Below are 15236 nucleotides of genomic sequence, written 5' to 3' on the forward strand. Positions count from 1 at the left end.
GCATTACTTTTTAAACTCATCAAGGAAATTGAAAGGGAAGGAAAACTTCCAAATTCATTCCTGGAAGCAATGGTTACTTTGATTCCAAAACCAGGGAATGACCCAACCCAAAAAGAGAACTACAGGCCAATCTCCCTATTGAGCATAGATGCAAAAATCTTCAACGAGATACTGGCAAACAGAATACAGAGGGTAATCAAGAAGATCATACACTCTGACCAAGTTGAATTTATCCCAGGAATGCAAGAATGGTTCAACATATGTAAATCAATAAATATAATACACCATATTAACAGAGCCAAGGACAAAAACCACATGATCATCTCAATATATGCAGAGAAAGCTTCTGACAAAATCCAACCCCCATTCATGATAAAAACCCTACAAAAAATTGGAATAGAAGGTCTTTATCTCAACCTGATTAAGGCTATCTATGAAAACCCAACAGCCAACATCATACTAAATGGTCAAAAACTGAAAATTTTCATGCTAAAATCAGGAGCAAGACAAGGCTGCCTACTATCACTGCTCCTGTTCAATATAGTTCTGGAAACATTAGCCATAGCAATTAGACAAGAGAAATAAATAAAAGAAATAAAGATAGGAAAGGAAGAAGTGAAACTGTCATTATTTGCTGATGATATGATACTTTACATATAAGACCAAAAAAACTCTGTCAAAAGACTTCTAGACTTGATTGATAGATTCAGTAGAGTAGCTGGATATAAGGTCAACACTCAAAAACAATAGCCTTCTTATACACAAATAACAGACTCACTGAGAGAGAAATTAGGGAAACAATTCCTTTCGCAATAGCATCCAAAAAAATGAATATCTAGGAATCAGTTTAACAAAGGAAGCAAAAGACCTCTACACTGAAAATCACAACACTCTGAAAAAAGAGATTTAAAAGGATATAAGAAAATGGAAAGACATCCCTTGCTCCTGGGTAGGAAGAACCAATATATTGAAAATGGCCCCACTGCAGACAGGCAGGTCTGCTCATGCCCTACCGAGGCCCTGAGTCATGCAGAACACACCAAATCAGCCCGCCCTGCAGTAACAATCCACTGGACCCCCCCACCCACTCCTCTGTACAGCCACCTGGTTCCACACTACAAAGACGCAGAGGACACTGGAACACCAGACCATGGTACTGAGTCCCGCTGCTCCTGGCCCAGAGGTAGGGGCTTCTGAGTTGCAGTCCCACTGCTCCTGGTCCACAGGAAGGGGCTTCCCGGCCACCATGCATCCCACTGCTCCCAGCCCATTGGAAAGGGCTTTTGGGCCACCTTCCATCCCACCGTTCCTGGCCCAGAGGAAGGGGCTTCCAGGCCACCATCCTTCCCACTACTCCCAGCCCAGAGGTATGGGCTTCTGAATCACCATCCTACTGCTCCTGGACCAGAGGAAGGGGCTTCCTGGTCACCACCCCTCCTTCTGCTCCCAGCCCAGAGGAAAGGGCTTTTGGGCCACCAACCCTACTGCTGCTCCCGGCCCCTGTTCCACCTCTCCCAGCTCAGAGGAGGTAATCCGTGCAGGTGCCAACAGTGCCCCCCAGGTCAAAATGAGAAAACATGTAAATAAGTCTCAAAACCAGACTTCCAGATCACCTACAGCAACCCCAAAGGGAAATGAGATGGACCACTCTGATACTCAACCACCTGGACCCACTGAACTGACAACAAAAGGGGATCTGGAAAAAAGGAAATCAGAAATAATTTCTCAGATAACAGGAGAAATTGTGCCCCTAGTACAAGATATGATTAATAAATCAAGAGAGGAGCTCAGGAACATGATGGAATCCCAACATAGGAAACAAATGGAATCCATAAAACAGATGCAAATAGATTTCCAGGACACGAAAAACTCCATTGAAAGTCTACACAGCAGAATGAACCAATATGAGGACAGAATTTCAGATATAGAAGATAAGATTGCAATTAGTGACCAGGAAAAGAAAAATTGCTTCAAAGTTATAAGGGAACATGAGAAATCAATCCAACAGCTGCTACATGATGCAAAGAAGAATAACATAAGACTGGTTGGAGACAATGAAGAAACAGAAGAGAGTACAGATGACATAAAAAAATCTCTTCACAGAAATAATGGCAGAAAACTTCCCAAGCAGGGGAAAAGAGCTTGACATACAGATAAGTGAGGCGTATGGGACTCCAAATAGCCTTGATCAAAAAAAATCTACACATAGGCATATAATTGTTAAGATTCCAGAAACTTAACAGAAGAACAAAGTTCTACAAGCAGTTAGAGAAAAGAAACAAATCACATACAAAGGAAAGCCCATCAGAATCACAGCAGACTTCTCAACACAAACCATCAAGGCAAGAAGAGCTTGGAATGACATATTCCAAGCCCTAAAAGAAAACAGCCTCCAAGCCAGATTGATGTACCTTGCAAAACTATCTTTCAAAATGGATGGAGAAATAAGATACTTTCATGACAAAGAGCACCTTAGGAAATTTGTGAATACCAAACCAGCACTCCAAAGAATTTTACACAATATCCTAGGAACAGACATTGAGGATCACAACCCCAGGAAGCAAAGCAGAATGAACCAATCTGGCATGAAAAGAAATTAAATGTAAAGGGGGAGAACCCAAGAAAAAGAAAATGTCATGGAAATGAAGTCAATACATTTCAGTTATAACCATCAATGTTAATGGACTCAATTCACCAATCAAAAGAAACAGACTGGCAGAATGGGTCAAGAAGCAAAATCCAACAATATGCTGCATACAAGAAACACAATTCAAAAGGAAACTCATAGACTGCAAGTTAAAGGGTGGAAAACAATACTGCATGCGACAGGAACCCGAAAAAAAAGCAGGAGTAGCTATTTTGCAGATCAAGTAGATTTCAAGCCAACACTGATTAAGAGAGACAAAGAAGGACACTACATCCTTGTAAAGGGAAGAATCCAAGAGGAAGAGATGACAATCATAAATATCTATGCACCAAACACTAGTGCACCCAACTATATAAAACAAATACTAATGGAAATGAAAAGTCATATATGCACTAATACAACTGTAGTGGGGAAACTCAACAACCCACTGTCACAAATAGATACATCAACTTGACAAAAAATAAGTAATGAAATACTAGAACTCAACAGAACTCTTGAACAAATGAACTTAACAGATCTTTACAGAGTATTCCACCCCACGAAATCAGAATACACATTCTTCTCAGCTGCACATGGGTCATTCTCCAAAATAGACCACATACTCACACATAGAACATGTTTAAGTAAGTGCAAAGGAATTAAAGTTATCCCCTGTATATTATCAGACCATAGTGGGATGAAATTGGAGATCCATAGCAAAAGAAACCACAAAAATTGGATAAACACATGGAAATTGAACAACTCACTTTTGAATAAACAATGAGTCACAGAGGAAATTAAAGAAGAAATGAGACGGTTCCTTCAGTTAAATGACAATGACAATACAACATATCGGAATCTATGGGACACAAGTAAAGCAGTCTTATGAGGGAAATTCATAGCAATGAATACACATATTAGGAAAACAGAATGAGCCCAATTACACAAGCTGGTTCTGAACCTCAAGCTTCTAGAAAAAGAAGAGCAGGACAAACCCAAAACTCATACAAGGGAGGAAATTATAAAGATGAGAGCAGAAATCAATGCAATGAAGACTAAGAGAACAATATAAAGCAATCAATGAAGTCAAGACTTGGTTCTTCGAAAGAATAAACAAAATTGATAAACCCTTAGCCAACCTTATCAGAAAAAGGAAAGAAAAGGCCCAAATCCATGCAATTAGGAATGAAAAGGGTGAAATTACAGCAGACCTAGAAGAAATCCAGAGGATCATCAATATCTACTTCCAGAACCTATACTCCAATCAGATGGAAAATACAGAAGAAATGGACAGATTCCTAGATACATATGAATTACCAAAGTTGAACAAAGAAGACCTAAAAATTCTGAACAACCCAATATCAACCAATGAAATTGAAAATGTAATTAAAAACTTACCAACTAAGAAAAGCCAGGGCCCTGATCGCTTCACTGCTGAACTCTACAAGACATTTACAGAGGAACTACTTCCACTACTGTTTAAACTCTTCAATGAAATTGAAAGGGAAGCAATATTCCCACATTGATTCCTGGAAGCAAGCATCACCTTGATCCCCAAAGCAGAGAAAGACTGAACTGAAAAGGAGAACTATGGGCCAATCTCACTAATGAACATAGATGCAAAAATCCTTAATAAGATATGGCAAATAGAATGCAGAAGATCATCAAGAAAATTATACACCCTGATCAAGTGGAATTCCTCCCAGGGATGCAGGGATGGTTCAACATATGCAAATCAATCAATGTAATACACTATATCAATAGAGCCAAGGACAAAAACCATATGATTATCTCCATAGATGCAGAGAAAGCATTTGACAAAATCCAAGATACATTTATGATAAAAACCCTACAAAAAATTGGAATAGATGGTCTCTACCTCAAACTGATAGAAGCCATCTATGAAAAACCAACAGCCAATATCATACTAAATGGTCAAAAACTGAAATCCTTCACACTAAAATCAGGAAGAAGACAAGGATGTCCACTATGACCACTCTTGTTCAATATAGTTCTGGAAACATTAGCAACAGCAATTAGACAAGAGAAAGAAATAAAAGCAATAAAGATAGGAAATGAAGAAGTCAAATTGTCATTCTTTGCAGATGACATGATACTGTACATAGAAGACCCCAAGAACTCCACCAAAATCTTCTAGACTTAATAACCAAATTCAGTCAAGTAGCTGGTTACAAGGTCAACACACAAAAATCAATAGCTTTCCTCTACACAAATGACAGACTCACTGAGAGAGAAATAGGGCAAATAATTCCTTTCACAATAGCATCCAAAAAACTGAAATACCTAGGAATCAACCTAATGAAAGTAATCAAAGACCTCTTCATTGAAAACTATAGCACTCTGAACAGAGAGATTGAAGATGATATCAGAAAATGGACAGGCATCCCCTGCTGCTCCTGTGTAGAAAGGATTAATATAGGGAAAATGGCCATACTTCCAAAACTGCTATATAGATTTAATGCAATTCCAATTGAGATCCCAGCAGCATACTTCATGGACCTTGAGAAAACAATCCAAAAATTCATTTGGAACAAGAAGAGACCCAGAATAGCAAAAGCAATTCTAGGTAACAGAGACATAGCAGGGGGTATCACAATCCCCAACCTGCAACTATACTAAAAAGCTACTGTGATAAAAACAGCATGGTACTGGCAAAGAAACAGACCTGAGGACCAGTGGAACAGATTAGAAGATGCAGAAACATCTCCAGACACACTCAGCCATCTCATCTTTGATAAAGGAGCTAAACACCCTCATTGGAGGAAAGATAGCCTCTTTAATAAATGGTGCTGGAAAAATTGGGTTTCAACTTGTCAAAGATTAAAACTAGACCTGTATCTCTTGCCATGCACTAAACTAAAATCAAAATGGATTAAAGATCTAAATATTAAAATAGAAACTCTGAACCAGTTGGAACAGAGTTTAGGTAGAACTCTTGAACACATCAGTGTAGGAAAAGATCTTATGAACAAAGCCTCAGTTGCCCATGAACTAGCACAGACAATCAACAAGTGGGATCTCTTCTTATTAAAAAGCTTCTGCACAGCAAGAGAAACCACCAGCAATGTGAAGAGACAACCCCCAGTGTGGGAAAAAATCTTCACTTGCTTTTCCTCAGACAAAGATCTACTATCTTGAATCCATAAAGAATTCAAAAAGGTCAGACCTCCCAAATTTAAAGTCCCAATCCACAAATGGGTATCTGAAATGAATAGACATTTCTCAGACAAAGAAGTAGAAATAGCAAATAAATACATGAAAAAATGTTCAACATCCCTGGTCATTCGACAGATGCAAATGAAAACAATGCTGAGATTCTACCTCACTCCAGAAAGAATGGCTGCTATCATGAAATCTACCAATAACAAATGCTGATGGGGCTGTGGGGAAATAGGAACCCTGCTCCACTGCTGGTGGGAATGTAGACTGGTGCAAGCACTGTGGAAATCAGTATGGAGATACCTCAAAGAACTAGGACTGGAAGTCCCATTTGACCCCACTATTCCACTGCTGGGGATCTTCCCCAAAGAATTAAAAAAATCATACTCCAGTGATATATGTGCACCCATGTTCATAGCAGCACAGTTTGTGCTAGCTAAAACTTGGAAACAGCCCAAATGCCCATCAACTGGAGACTGGGTAAAGAAAATGTGTTTTTTAATAAAATGGAGTACTATTCAGCCATAAAAAATGAGAAATTAGAGACATTTATAGTTAAATGGATGCACATTGAAGCAATATTATTAAGTAAAATAAATAGGACACACATGTATAAATACCGAATAGTTTCTCTGGTGTGAGAAACTAAAGTGTAAATAAGGACTAAGATGTATAATAGGTAATGTGAAATAGGAAGAAAAGGGGCAAAGGGGAAGGAAGTGGGAGGGCTAGGGGAAAGGATAGAAGGGAATGGGATTAATATGAGAAAATGGAAAAATAGGAACAAAATCTTTGTAAATCGGGAGGAATGGAAGCATTGAAGGGAGGGCTGGGCAAGGGTGAAAAATATGAACCAAGAGAGATTATGTAAAGGTGCAAATTTCCAACGATGAATGTCATTATATTCTATACCTAAAATGTACCAATGATTAGAATGAATAATTGATAATGTAAAATAGAAAGAAAAGGTCCTAAGGCATAGGGGTAGTGGGAGGGACAGGGGAAAGGAGAGAAGGGAAAGGAAAAATGATGAGAAATGGAAAAAATGGAAATAAAGTCTTTGTAAATAGGGAAGGTTGCACGGGGTGAAGGGAGGGCTAGGATTGGGGAAAAAATAAGAACCAAGATGCATTATGTAAAGGTACAATTCCCAATGAGAAATGTAATTGTGTTGTATACCTAAAATGTACCAATAATAGAATTACCAAAAAAAATAAAAGGATCAAGACTAATGCACATTGAGCACAACTCAGAATCACAACTAAGTGGACTCCATGTCTGTAGGGCCAGTTGGTGTTCACCGAGCCAGGTGATAGTTGCCATGAGGTCACCAAGTCTTTGTAGAATCTCTGTCAGGATTAGTTTGAGTCAGTAATTCTGAAGTAATATTTTGTAAATAGCCATTCATTGTCTGAGCAGTTTGGACAGAGAGAGTCAAGGTCTAAATAGCAAAGCCAATATGGATTCTTTTGACTTGGGCTAGAAATCACATGGAAGCATCATCTGCTGCTCTCCAGATAAATCCCAATAGCAGTCATTGTTCCATCTGTCTCTGTGTTACACTCTGATTCTTATTCTTCATTACAGCCAAGGTTTGAGAGGATCAACATGATGCATCTTTTCATCTAGAGCGAAGGGAGATCCCAAAAGCTGCCAAACTACAATACTTTGAGGGTCAGTTGTTTTGTGTCCTAATTTTCATTGAATGAATCAAAAGCATTTTAGAAGATGCAGCAGAAGGAGCTGGTGAGGATCTCAGTGTTCATCACCCCATTGTCCCCTCAGGCCTGAGTTGTCCCCCTGTCTAATCACCTTCTCACTTATCCCAGCCTGAGTAAAAGAGCGAGTGCAAAGAGCACAGTGCAGACAGCAGGGTCTTCTCTCAGGACCACTCAGTGTGATTCTTCAGGTTGGTCAGGCCCAGATCCTGAGGTTCTCTGCACAGCACAGGCATCTGTTAAGGTTCGAACATGTAATGCTTGCTCTTCTCTTTATGGTGCTTGACTTTGTTCTTAGCTGAGAGTGATCCCAAATATTTTCAAAACATATGTCAATGTGCACCAGATATCTAGTGTTTCAGGAAATGGTTATAAAATATGCAATATATACAAAATATCCAGCAAGGAAAATAACTACTTCACCATAACAAGAACAGACAAGAAAATATAAATTAAATCACTTTCAGCTGATATGTTGATACTTAGGTTTCAATCAAGAAAACCTTTGACTGTGAACTGAGAATACCTGTTGAACATCCTTTGTAGAGCAGTATTGATCTCCCTGTTGTGTAGACAGTAGAAGATGGGGTTCATGAATGGGGGCACCATGGTGTAGAACATGGCAGGAAGCAGATTCTTAAGGGATGGTTTCTTTGCAATGGGACCTAAGACAGCTATTACTCCCAAAATGACAAACACCAGGAGAATGGCCAACTGTGGGTAGAGGTGGATATGGCTTTCTTTTGGGCTTCCACAGAATGCATTTTAAGCACATTTAAAAATATATTAATGTACGACATAAACATAAAGGAGAAACATAGTTACTCAAGACAAATGTTTATAGCAATATTTACAAATTCTGAAATCTGCACATCTGATGATGATATCCTCAGGATTTGAGGAATATCACAGAAATATTGCTGGATCACATTGATCTTGATGAAGAGAAGCCTGAACAGAGCAGCTGTGTGGATAGCAGAGTAGATCAGACCAGAGGCCCAAGAGGCAGCTGTGGCCTGGGAGTACAGACTCAAGGAGATGATCAGCCCACAGTGAAGAAGGTAGCAAATTTCCAGGTAGTGGTCACAGGACATGACCACCAGGAAGGCAAGTTCTACCTCTGCAAAAAGAATATAGAAGACAATGTACACAGCACACTCTGTCAGGGATATGGTCTTACTGTATTTCATGCAATTCACTATTATTTTGGGAACAATAACTGAGATGCTGCCAAAGTCTAGGAGGACCACATTGCTTATAAAAAAGTACATGGGAGAGTGCAGACATGTGTCTGTCACAATGACAGTGACAAACACAAGATTCCCTGTTAGTGCACCCAGATAAATTACTAAGAACAGCACACCTTGCAGAACCTGGAGCTTCCGGGAGCTTATGATATCCATGAGGAAGAATTCTGTGAAGATGGTGAGGTTGTCCATGTCTGCTCACCTGCCATGTTCTCTGCAGAGTAAGAGGTTAAATTGAGCTGATAATGCTACAACAAAATTGTGGAGCACCCACTGAAACTAGAGCATGGCTCCTAATCAGGAAATCGAATAAAATACATAGATAAAATAAAGTATCCTGAAAAACAGTGAAAGTGTCTATTTCTCTTTGCTTTGCTAAGCTGCTGAGAGATATCCTGTTAGGTTCTACATGCATAGCCTGAGAATGGCACCAAGCCGGTCTCCCTACACCATTTTCCCCCTTCAGGTGCTTTCAAGGTGTGTGTGTGTGTGTGTGTGTGTGTGTGTGTGTGTGCGCACTTTTTTTGCATCATCATCTATGACATTTGATTCAGGTCATGGAAATTCTCTTTTCCTGTTGGACGTGTCTTGTTCCCATCTTGTGATTTCTTGGCTTTATGTTTTAGCTTGAAACAAACAAGCAAAAAACTTCTTGAATACTCCTCTGAAATGCAACCTTCTGCTATGTATTGATTCTAATGTGTGTTTAGGTGCCAATTTTCTCTCTTGCCCTTCCCTCTACTTTCAAAGTTTTGCTAAAATATCCTCATTATATAGTCATTATTGTAAATTTAACTTACTTACCTGAGCTTGTTTGAAGGATTCCAAATCATAAGTAATTTGTTTAGAAATTATCTTTCAGTGCTAGAATTAGTTACATAGTGATCTTGTCTCAGTGTTATTTTCTTTTCATTGTTGAGAAACAGAATTGAAATCTGATATATAGACTACTAGTATCTATATATTTGTTAATTCTATATTTGTAACAACATTACAGAAACATTTATAATTTTTCTTTCCTTTCCAGGCAAAATAATAATTATTTGCATAGTCACATATTTATATGGCTTTCCAGTTCTTTATAGAATATTTCATATGACTGGATTTCTCTGAATTGCATGTGGTTACTTCTATTTGCTTCATTTCTCTAAATAAGGAGAAAATCTTTTGAGTGAAGAAAGTTACTATCTAAATCAGTATTAACTGATAAAGTTGATCCTATTAACATGTGGTAGGTTGCTCCTGCAAACCACACTTATACCTATTGTTACTTTCCTTTATCGAAATACCAGATATGGGCCATAAAATTCTTTTTCTCATTCTCCATCTCTTCTTATTACATATAATAATTGCTAAATTAATTTATATTCTTCACAAGCATTGTGGTCCAGTGTAGCAGAGGAAATTCAAGGATTAATCCTTTTAAATCTCCTTCATTTTCCCAGTAGCATTTTGAAATTATTTAGCTCATAATTTAAATTGTGAACAAGATAATGATTGTGTATACGAATTCTTCAGAAATTATTAAATGAGTGATAGATAATAATGTGAAGATTTAATATCATTAATTATCTTTAAAATGCAGCTATTGTTAACAATTTCCTATAATACTAATGGTAGACATCTCAACATTGTTTGCTAAAGACTATTTCTGATTTGATTTGCATGAAATGCCCATTCAATTTCATCTGCTTATAGATTTCTATGTTATCCTTTTAACTACAGGTCAAGAAAATATTGAATTTACATGGACTTATGCTCCATTTCAAAGTAATAAATATCCAATCACTATGATTTCTTCCTATGACCTGGACCAAATATGAAACAAGGATCTTTGGAGAATGTTTCAGAACTAATTTTCTGATATGAACTCTAGAATCTGAAACAATCTGTCTATTATTCAAGCACACAAAGATCATAAGCAAATGAAACTATCACACTGGCTTAAAATTTAAAGTATTTAATAGGTGCTGGTGTATGACTTATGCAGTTCTAACATTAATCAAAATACATATACTAATATGTAAAACTTTACCTGAGCAGTGATGAGTCAGGCCTCACTACAGGAATATTACTTTTGCACACTAGGGTACTTGATGAGATCCTTGCTTCTGCTTCTTTCTTCAATGAGTAAGATGCAAACTGACTTCTGATTGAGATTCCCAGTGTGGAGCACACATGCAGCACTGCTTCTGAAATACCTATGAGCCTACCAAATCTTCACCAAGCACACATGGGGGTCACACTTCTGATGAGCTCTGGGAACTTGAGGATCCTAGCTCCAAGGAGTCCATGATTCCTCCAGCCTCTAATCAGTGAGTATTCCTGGCCATACAATTGAGACTAAATTTCCAACAGAGCTCTTAATAACTAAATTTTGTGTGATAGACAATTATTAAATATAGAAGCATTAATAATGCTTCATATTTTACTGGATAAGCAATACATTTTCAAGTTAACATCTGATTACAAAAATAATTTACTTACATTATTAAATCCAAAACTTTTGACATCAAATAGTCACGTGTGCTATATTTGGAAGAGTGGCTTCTCTCTGTGAGTTGGTATTTTTCAGATGACCAATACTGCAGTCTGAAACAATTTAAATCAAACCATGAAAAATTTACTAATATGGCTTCAGTTTCCAAGCTTCATTTATCCTTCATAAATATTTCTGTGTTACTGTAAGAACTTAAATGAAAGCATGATTAAAGTACTCCTTCCCTTTCTAATCAAATATCAATACAAGGCAATAATTTTCTGGTAGTTCAACCAAATGCAATACGGCAACAGGATAAATAAAGGGATAAAGGGTTTCACTTGCATTTTACTGAGCCAGAAAATAAATATATTTTCAAATAAATAAATGTTTCTCCATTCTCACTAATTTTGGTTTTTGGGATACAATGCATTTTCCATAAAAATCTGACTGCTGGATTGTGTTACAGGATTGCATCTAGTTGTTCAATGTCATTAGATGTATTTAAGTTTTATTTATTTAAATGTGTGAAAATTGTGTCTGAAACAATGCCTAAAGACCCTGCCATAATAACAACATTCTATTATTGCTTCTACTCTCTTCTATGTCATGAATTTTAAGATTCTCTCTATCATGGAGATACCTTATTTCTCCAAAAATTTTTAGAGATAATTTTGAAGGATATTATCATACTAGGTTAGAATATTTTTTAAGGATTGAAACACTTCACTTCAAGATCTCCTGCCTTTAAAGTATGTGTTGAGAAGCCCACTATAGTTCTAACTTTATAAGTGACTTGCTGCTTTTCTCTAACAGCTTTTAAAATTCAGTCTTTAAGTTGGAATTTGGAATTTTAACTATGATGTGTCTTTGAGAAGTTATTTTCTGATTGTGGCTGTTTGGGGTCACACAAGCCTTACTTATCTGCATGTTCAATTTTTCACCATATTTGGAAAGTGTTCTGCTATTATTTCTGTAAAGAGATGTTTTAAACCTTTTTTGCTTTCTTCTGATTTTTTCCTAATTCACATTAATCTCAGATTAATCCTCACTGTGTCGTGTAGCAGTTGCTGCATCCAGTTTTCATGTTCTTTTCTTTTTAAGGTGTCTCTGAATAATTGCTTCCCAACAGCAGTTGTTTTTTCTAGCTCTCATACTCTGTCCTCATATTCCCGAATTTCTGTTTGGTACATCTTGATGGACTCTAATTCATTGCTATACAGATGATTCATGTTTTTGCTTTTTGTTAAACTCAGCTACCTTCACATTGGTGTCTTCTGTAAAACCATGCATCATTTCATTATTACATCTATTATTTGTTTCGTTATGTGCTCTTTGAGCTCTAGGCACCTTATTTATGTTTATCTCCTGTATGTCTTTTGTACTAATTTGGCTGTGGGTTTTGATTTCTTCATGTGCCCCATGCATTGGCTTTGGTGTATTTGGACACATAAGTTGGCTTGTCTTCTCATGTTCCTAATATTTTTGGAGGTATGATTTGTGTGGGTTTCTAAGTATGGGGGGCAGTTATTAGTGTGTGTGTGTGTATGTGTGTGTGTGTGTGTGTGTGTCTGTGAAGAAGTCTGTTCATTGGTCACTTTGAAAGCATTACTAGTACAGAGAACCCTTTAGCTAGTATCTGCTTTTCAGTGATGCATTCTGGTAGTTGCTCACTGTAGCCCTGTAAATCTCATAAGATTCAACTGCCTGCATTTATTTGAGAGGTGAATCTGAGTGTATTTTGCCCAGCACCTAGTTCTGCAGGGATGAACCATAGTACTGTTATTGCCACAAAACGCAATCTGGATTGTGGCATAAAAAATCTAATAGTGAAATCTATGCCACCTGGACAACAGCAACATGATCAGCAACAGTAGTAGCAACAAAGATAAAGTATATATTGACATGCCCTAAGAACAAGTACTGTACAGTTAATTATAAATAATATTTATAGTGAAAAAATAATTTTTATAATCATAGTGCAAACACCAATACAAACCAAATGTTACCACACAGTAAATAGCTGCTAATTTTGACAACTGTAATTAAACTAACAATAGAACATCATTCAACAGTAATAACAAATTTAGCTAATTATACGAAGATTCTTAAAACTTTCACAGTCTCCAGTTCCTAAATTTCTTTCACGCAGTCACTGTGGGAAGGTACCAATGGAAACCCTGAAGTGGAGTTGTTCTATAGCTGTTCTGTGGCTCAGTCTCAGTTAACGACTTCCAAAATGATGTCTGATTAAATCCTCTCCGGCAATGTGGTGGGCATTGCACTGTGTTTTTTTTTTCCAATTTTAGCCTGCCATGAAGGAGTCAGTTTTGTTGTAAAACCCCACACTGTTTTTGTAGCTTATAATATCTGTTAGGGTGAGCACTAATGGTCCAGGCCATTATTTCTTCCTGGAGTTGCTGACTTTCTAGAACAATGAATGACCAACTCCATGATCAAGTCAGTTGATTGATTGGCAACTCTACTGCCCAATGTCAAGGAGAAACAAATACAGAGTGGGCTTAGAATTGGTGGATGGCCAGAGCTGGCATGTAGAACCCATGAGGAAGAATTTCACCTCTAATTGTTTTAAGGTGCTTGAAAGGTGCATCATTATGTCACGTAATTGGGCCTGCTCTATTTTTGTAATGTATGTACCCACAGCTATAAACTTTCCTCTTAGTACTGATTGTATTCTGTCTTTCACATTTTGATAAGTAATTATCCGAGTATCACTTGATTGAAGTATATTTTTAATTTCTCCAATTTCTTCAAAATCCCATCAATCAGTTAAGAGTGCATCATTCATCCTCTAATGTTCATGAGGTTTCTATAGTTTCTTTTACTGTCGACTTATTTCATTCTGACAGGATGCATGAGATTGTTTGTTTGTTTTCTTTAAATGTTGAGACTTAATGGCCAAAAGTTTGCTATCTTTTGTAGAAGGTTCTATGGTATACTAAAATGAAAGTGTACTCTGCTAACATTAAATGAAATATTCTATAGCTATCAGCTAGTACATTTGATCCTTGCTATGGTATAATTCTGATGGTCCTTTCAGATATTTTTGTCCATGAGATCCATATATTTGTGATAAGGAACTGTTGGTGTCCTCCACCATGATTAACTTGGTTTTTATTAGTTCTTTAATGTTAAATAATATTTCCTTTATAAAGTAAGTGTGTAAAAGTTCAATGTATATATATTTATGATTTCTATCCCTTCTTGGGGAGTTCTTACACTTACCAGTATTTGATGGCCTTCTTTTTCTCTTCTGCCCAGTTTTCAGTTGAAATCTACCTTGCTAGATATGAATATAGATATTTCTGCTATAGATATTTAGTGCTCTAGTATCTTGGAGTATTATTTTTATCCTAACACTTTGAGTCTCTGTATGTCTTTGAAGATGAGGTGTGTTTCTTTCAAATCACATGAGGATCAGTATTTTTTTAGTCCAGTCTTCCAATTCATGTCCTTTAACTGTACAGGTGAGAAAACACATATTGTTATCATTAAAATTGGTGTACTAATTCCTGTCATTTGGATTTTTTCTGATACTTGATTTCTTTCTATTGTTTATTCACTTGTCTTATTTTTCAGTGACCTTTGCTTGGTCCCTCTGGCAATGTATGACTATGGGAGCACAGAGAATGTAAAATTACTCTGAGTTGAAGTTCACCCATTATTCCAAGAGGCCAAGAAGGACTGCTTTACCAAGACACATCAGCATGATACACTCTCAGAAAAACAGTGCCAAGCTGAGAAATTCCTGGCCTTTCATTTGCAACTCAAGGATGTGAGAATAAAGATACAGAAGAAAAACACTCATATAGGAGTTTTTGTCTGGGGAAGGGAAGAAACAGGATAGTACTAGGTTAAGCAGCTCATTAGGGCACAACAAGCAAAATAACTGGTACAAATATCTCTAAGAATATATCACTGTTGATTCTGCTTAGCTGTTGCCCTGCAGATTTGCTGTAATCTTT

At 37.2% G+C, this 15236-nt stretch overlaps 1 protein-coding gene across 1 annotated transcript; it reads right to left on the reverse strand.

Annotated features, from left to right (window-relative positions):
- Nucleotides 1-8345: 8345 nt before the first annotated feature.
- LOC101716106 (olfactory receptor 14I1) lies at nt 8346-8963 on the reverse strand. The gene has a single exon (XM_004841916.2). The coding sequence runs from the start codon at nt 8961-8963 to the stop codon at nt 8346-8348; it is 618 nt and encodes a 205-aa protein (XP_004841973.2).
- Nucleotides 8964-15236: the final 6273 nt, after the last annotated feature.

Source organism: Heterocephalus glaber, unplaced genomic scaffold (genome assembly GCF_053883595.1).
Source record: "Heterocephalus glaber isolate CG9 unplaced genomic scaffold, H.glaber_assembly_v1.0 deba00001466, whole genome shotgun sequence".
Classification (NCBI taxonomy): domain Eukaryota; kingdom Metazoa; phylum Chordata; class Mammalia; order Rodentia; family Bathyergidae; genus Heterocephalus; species Heterocephalus glaber.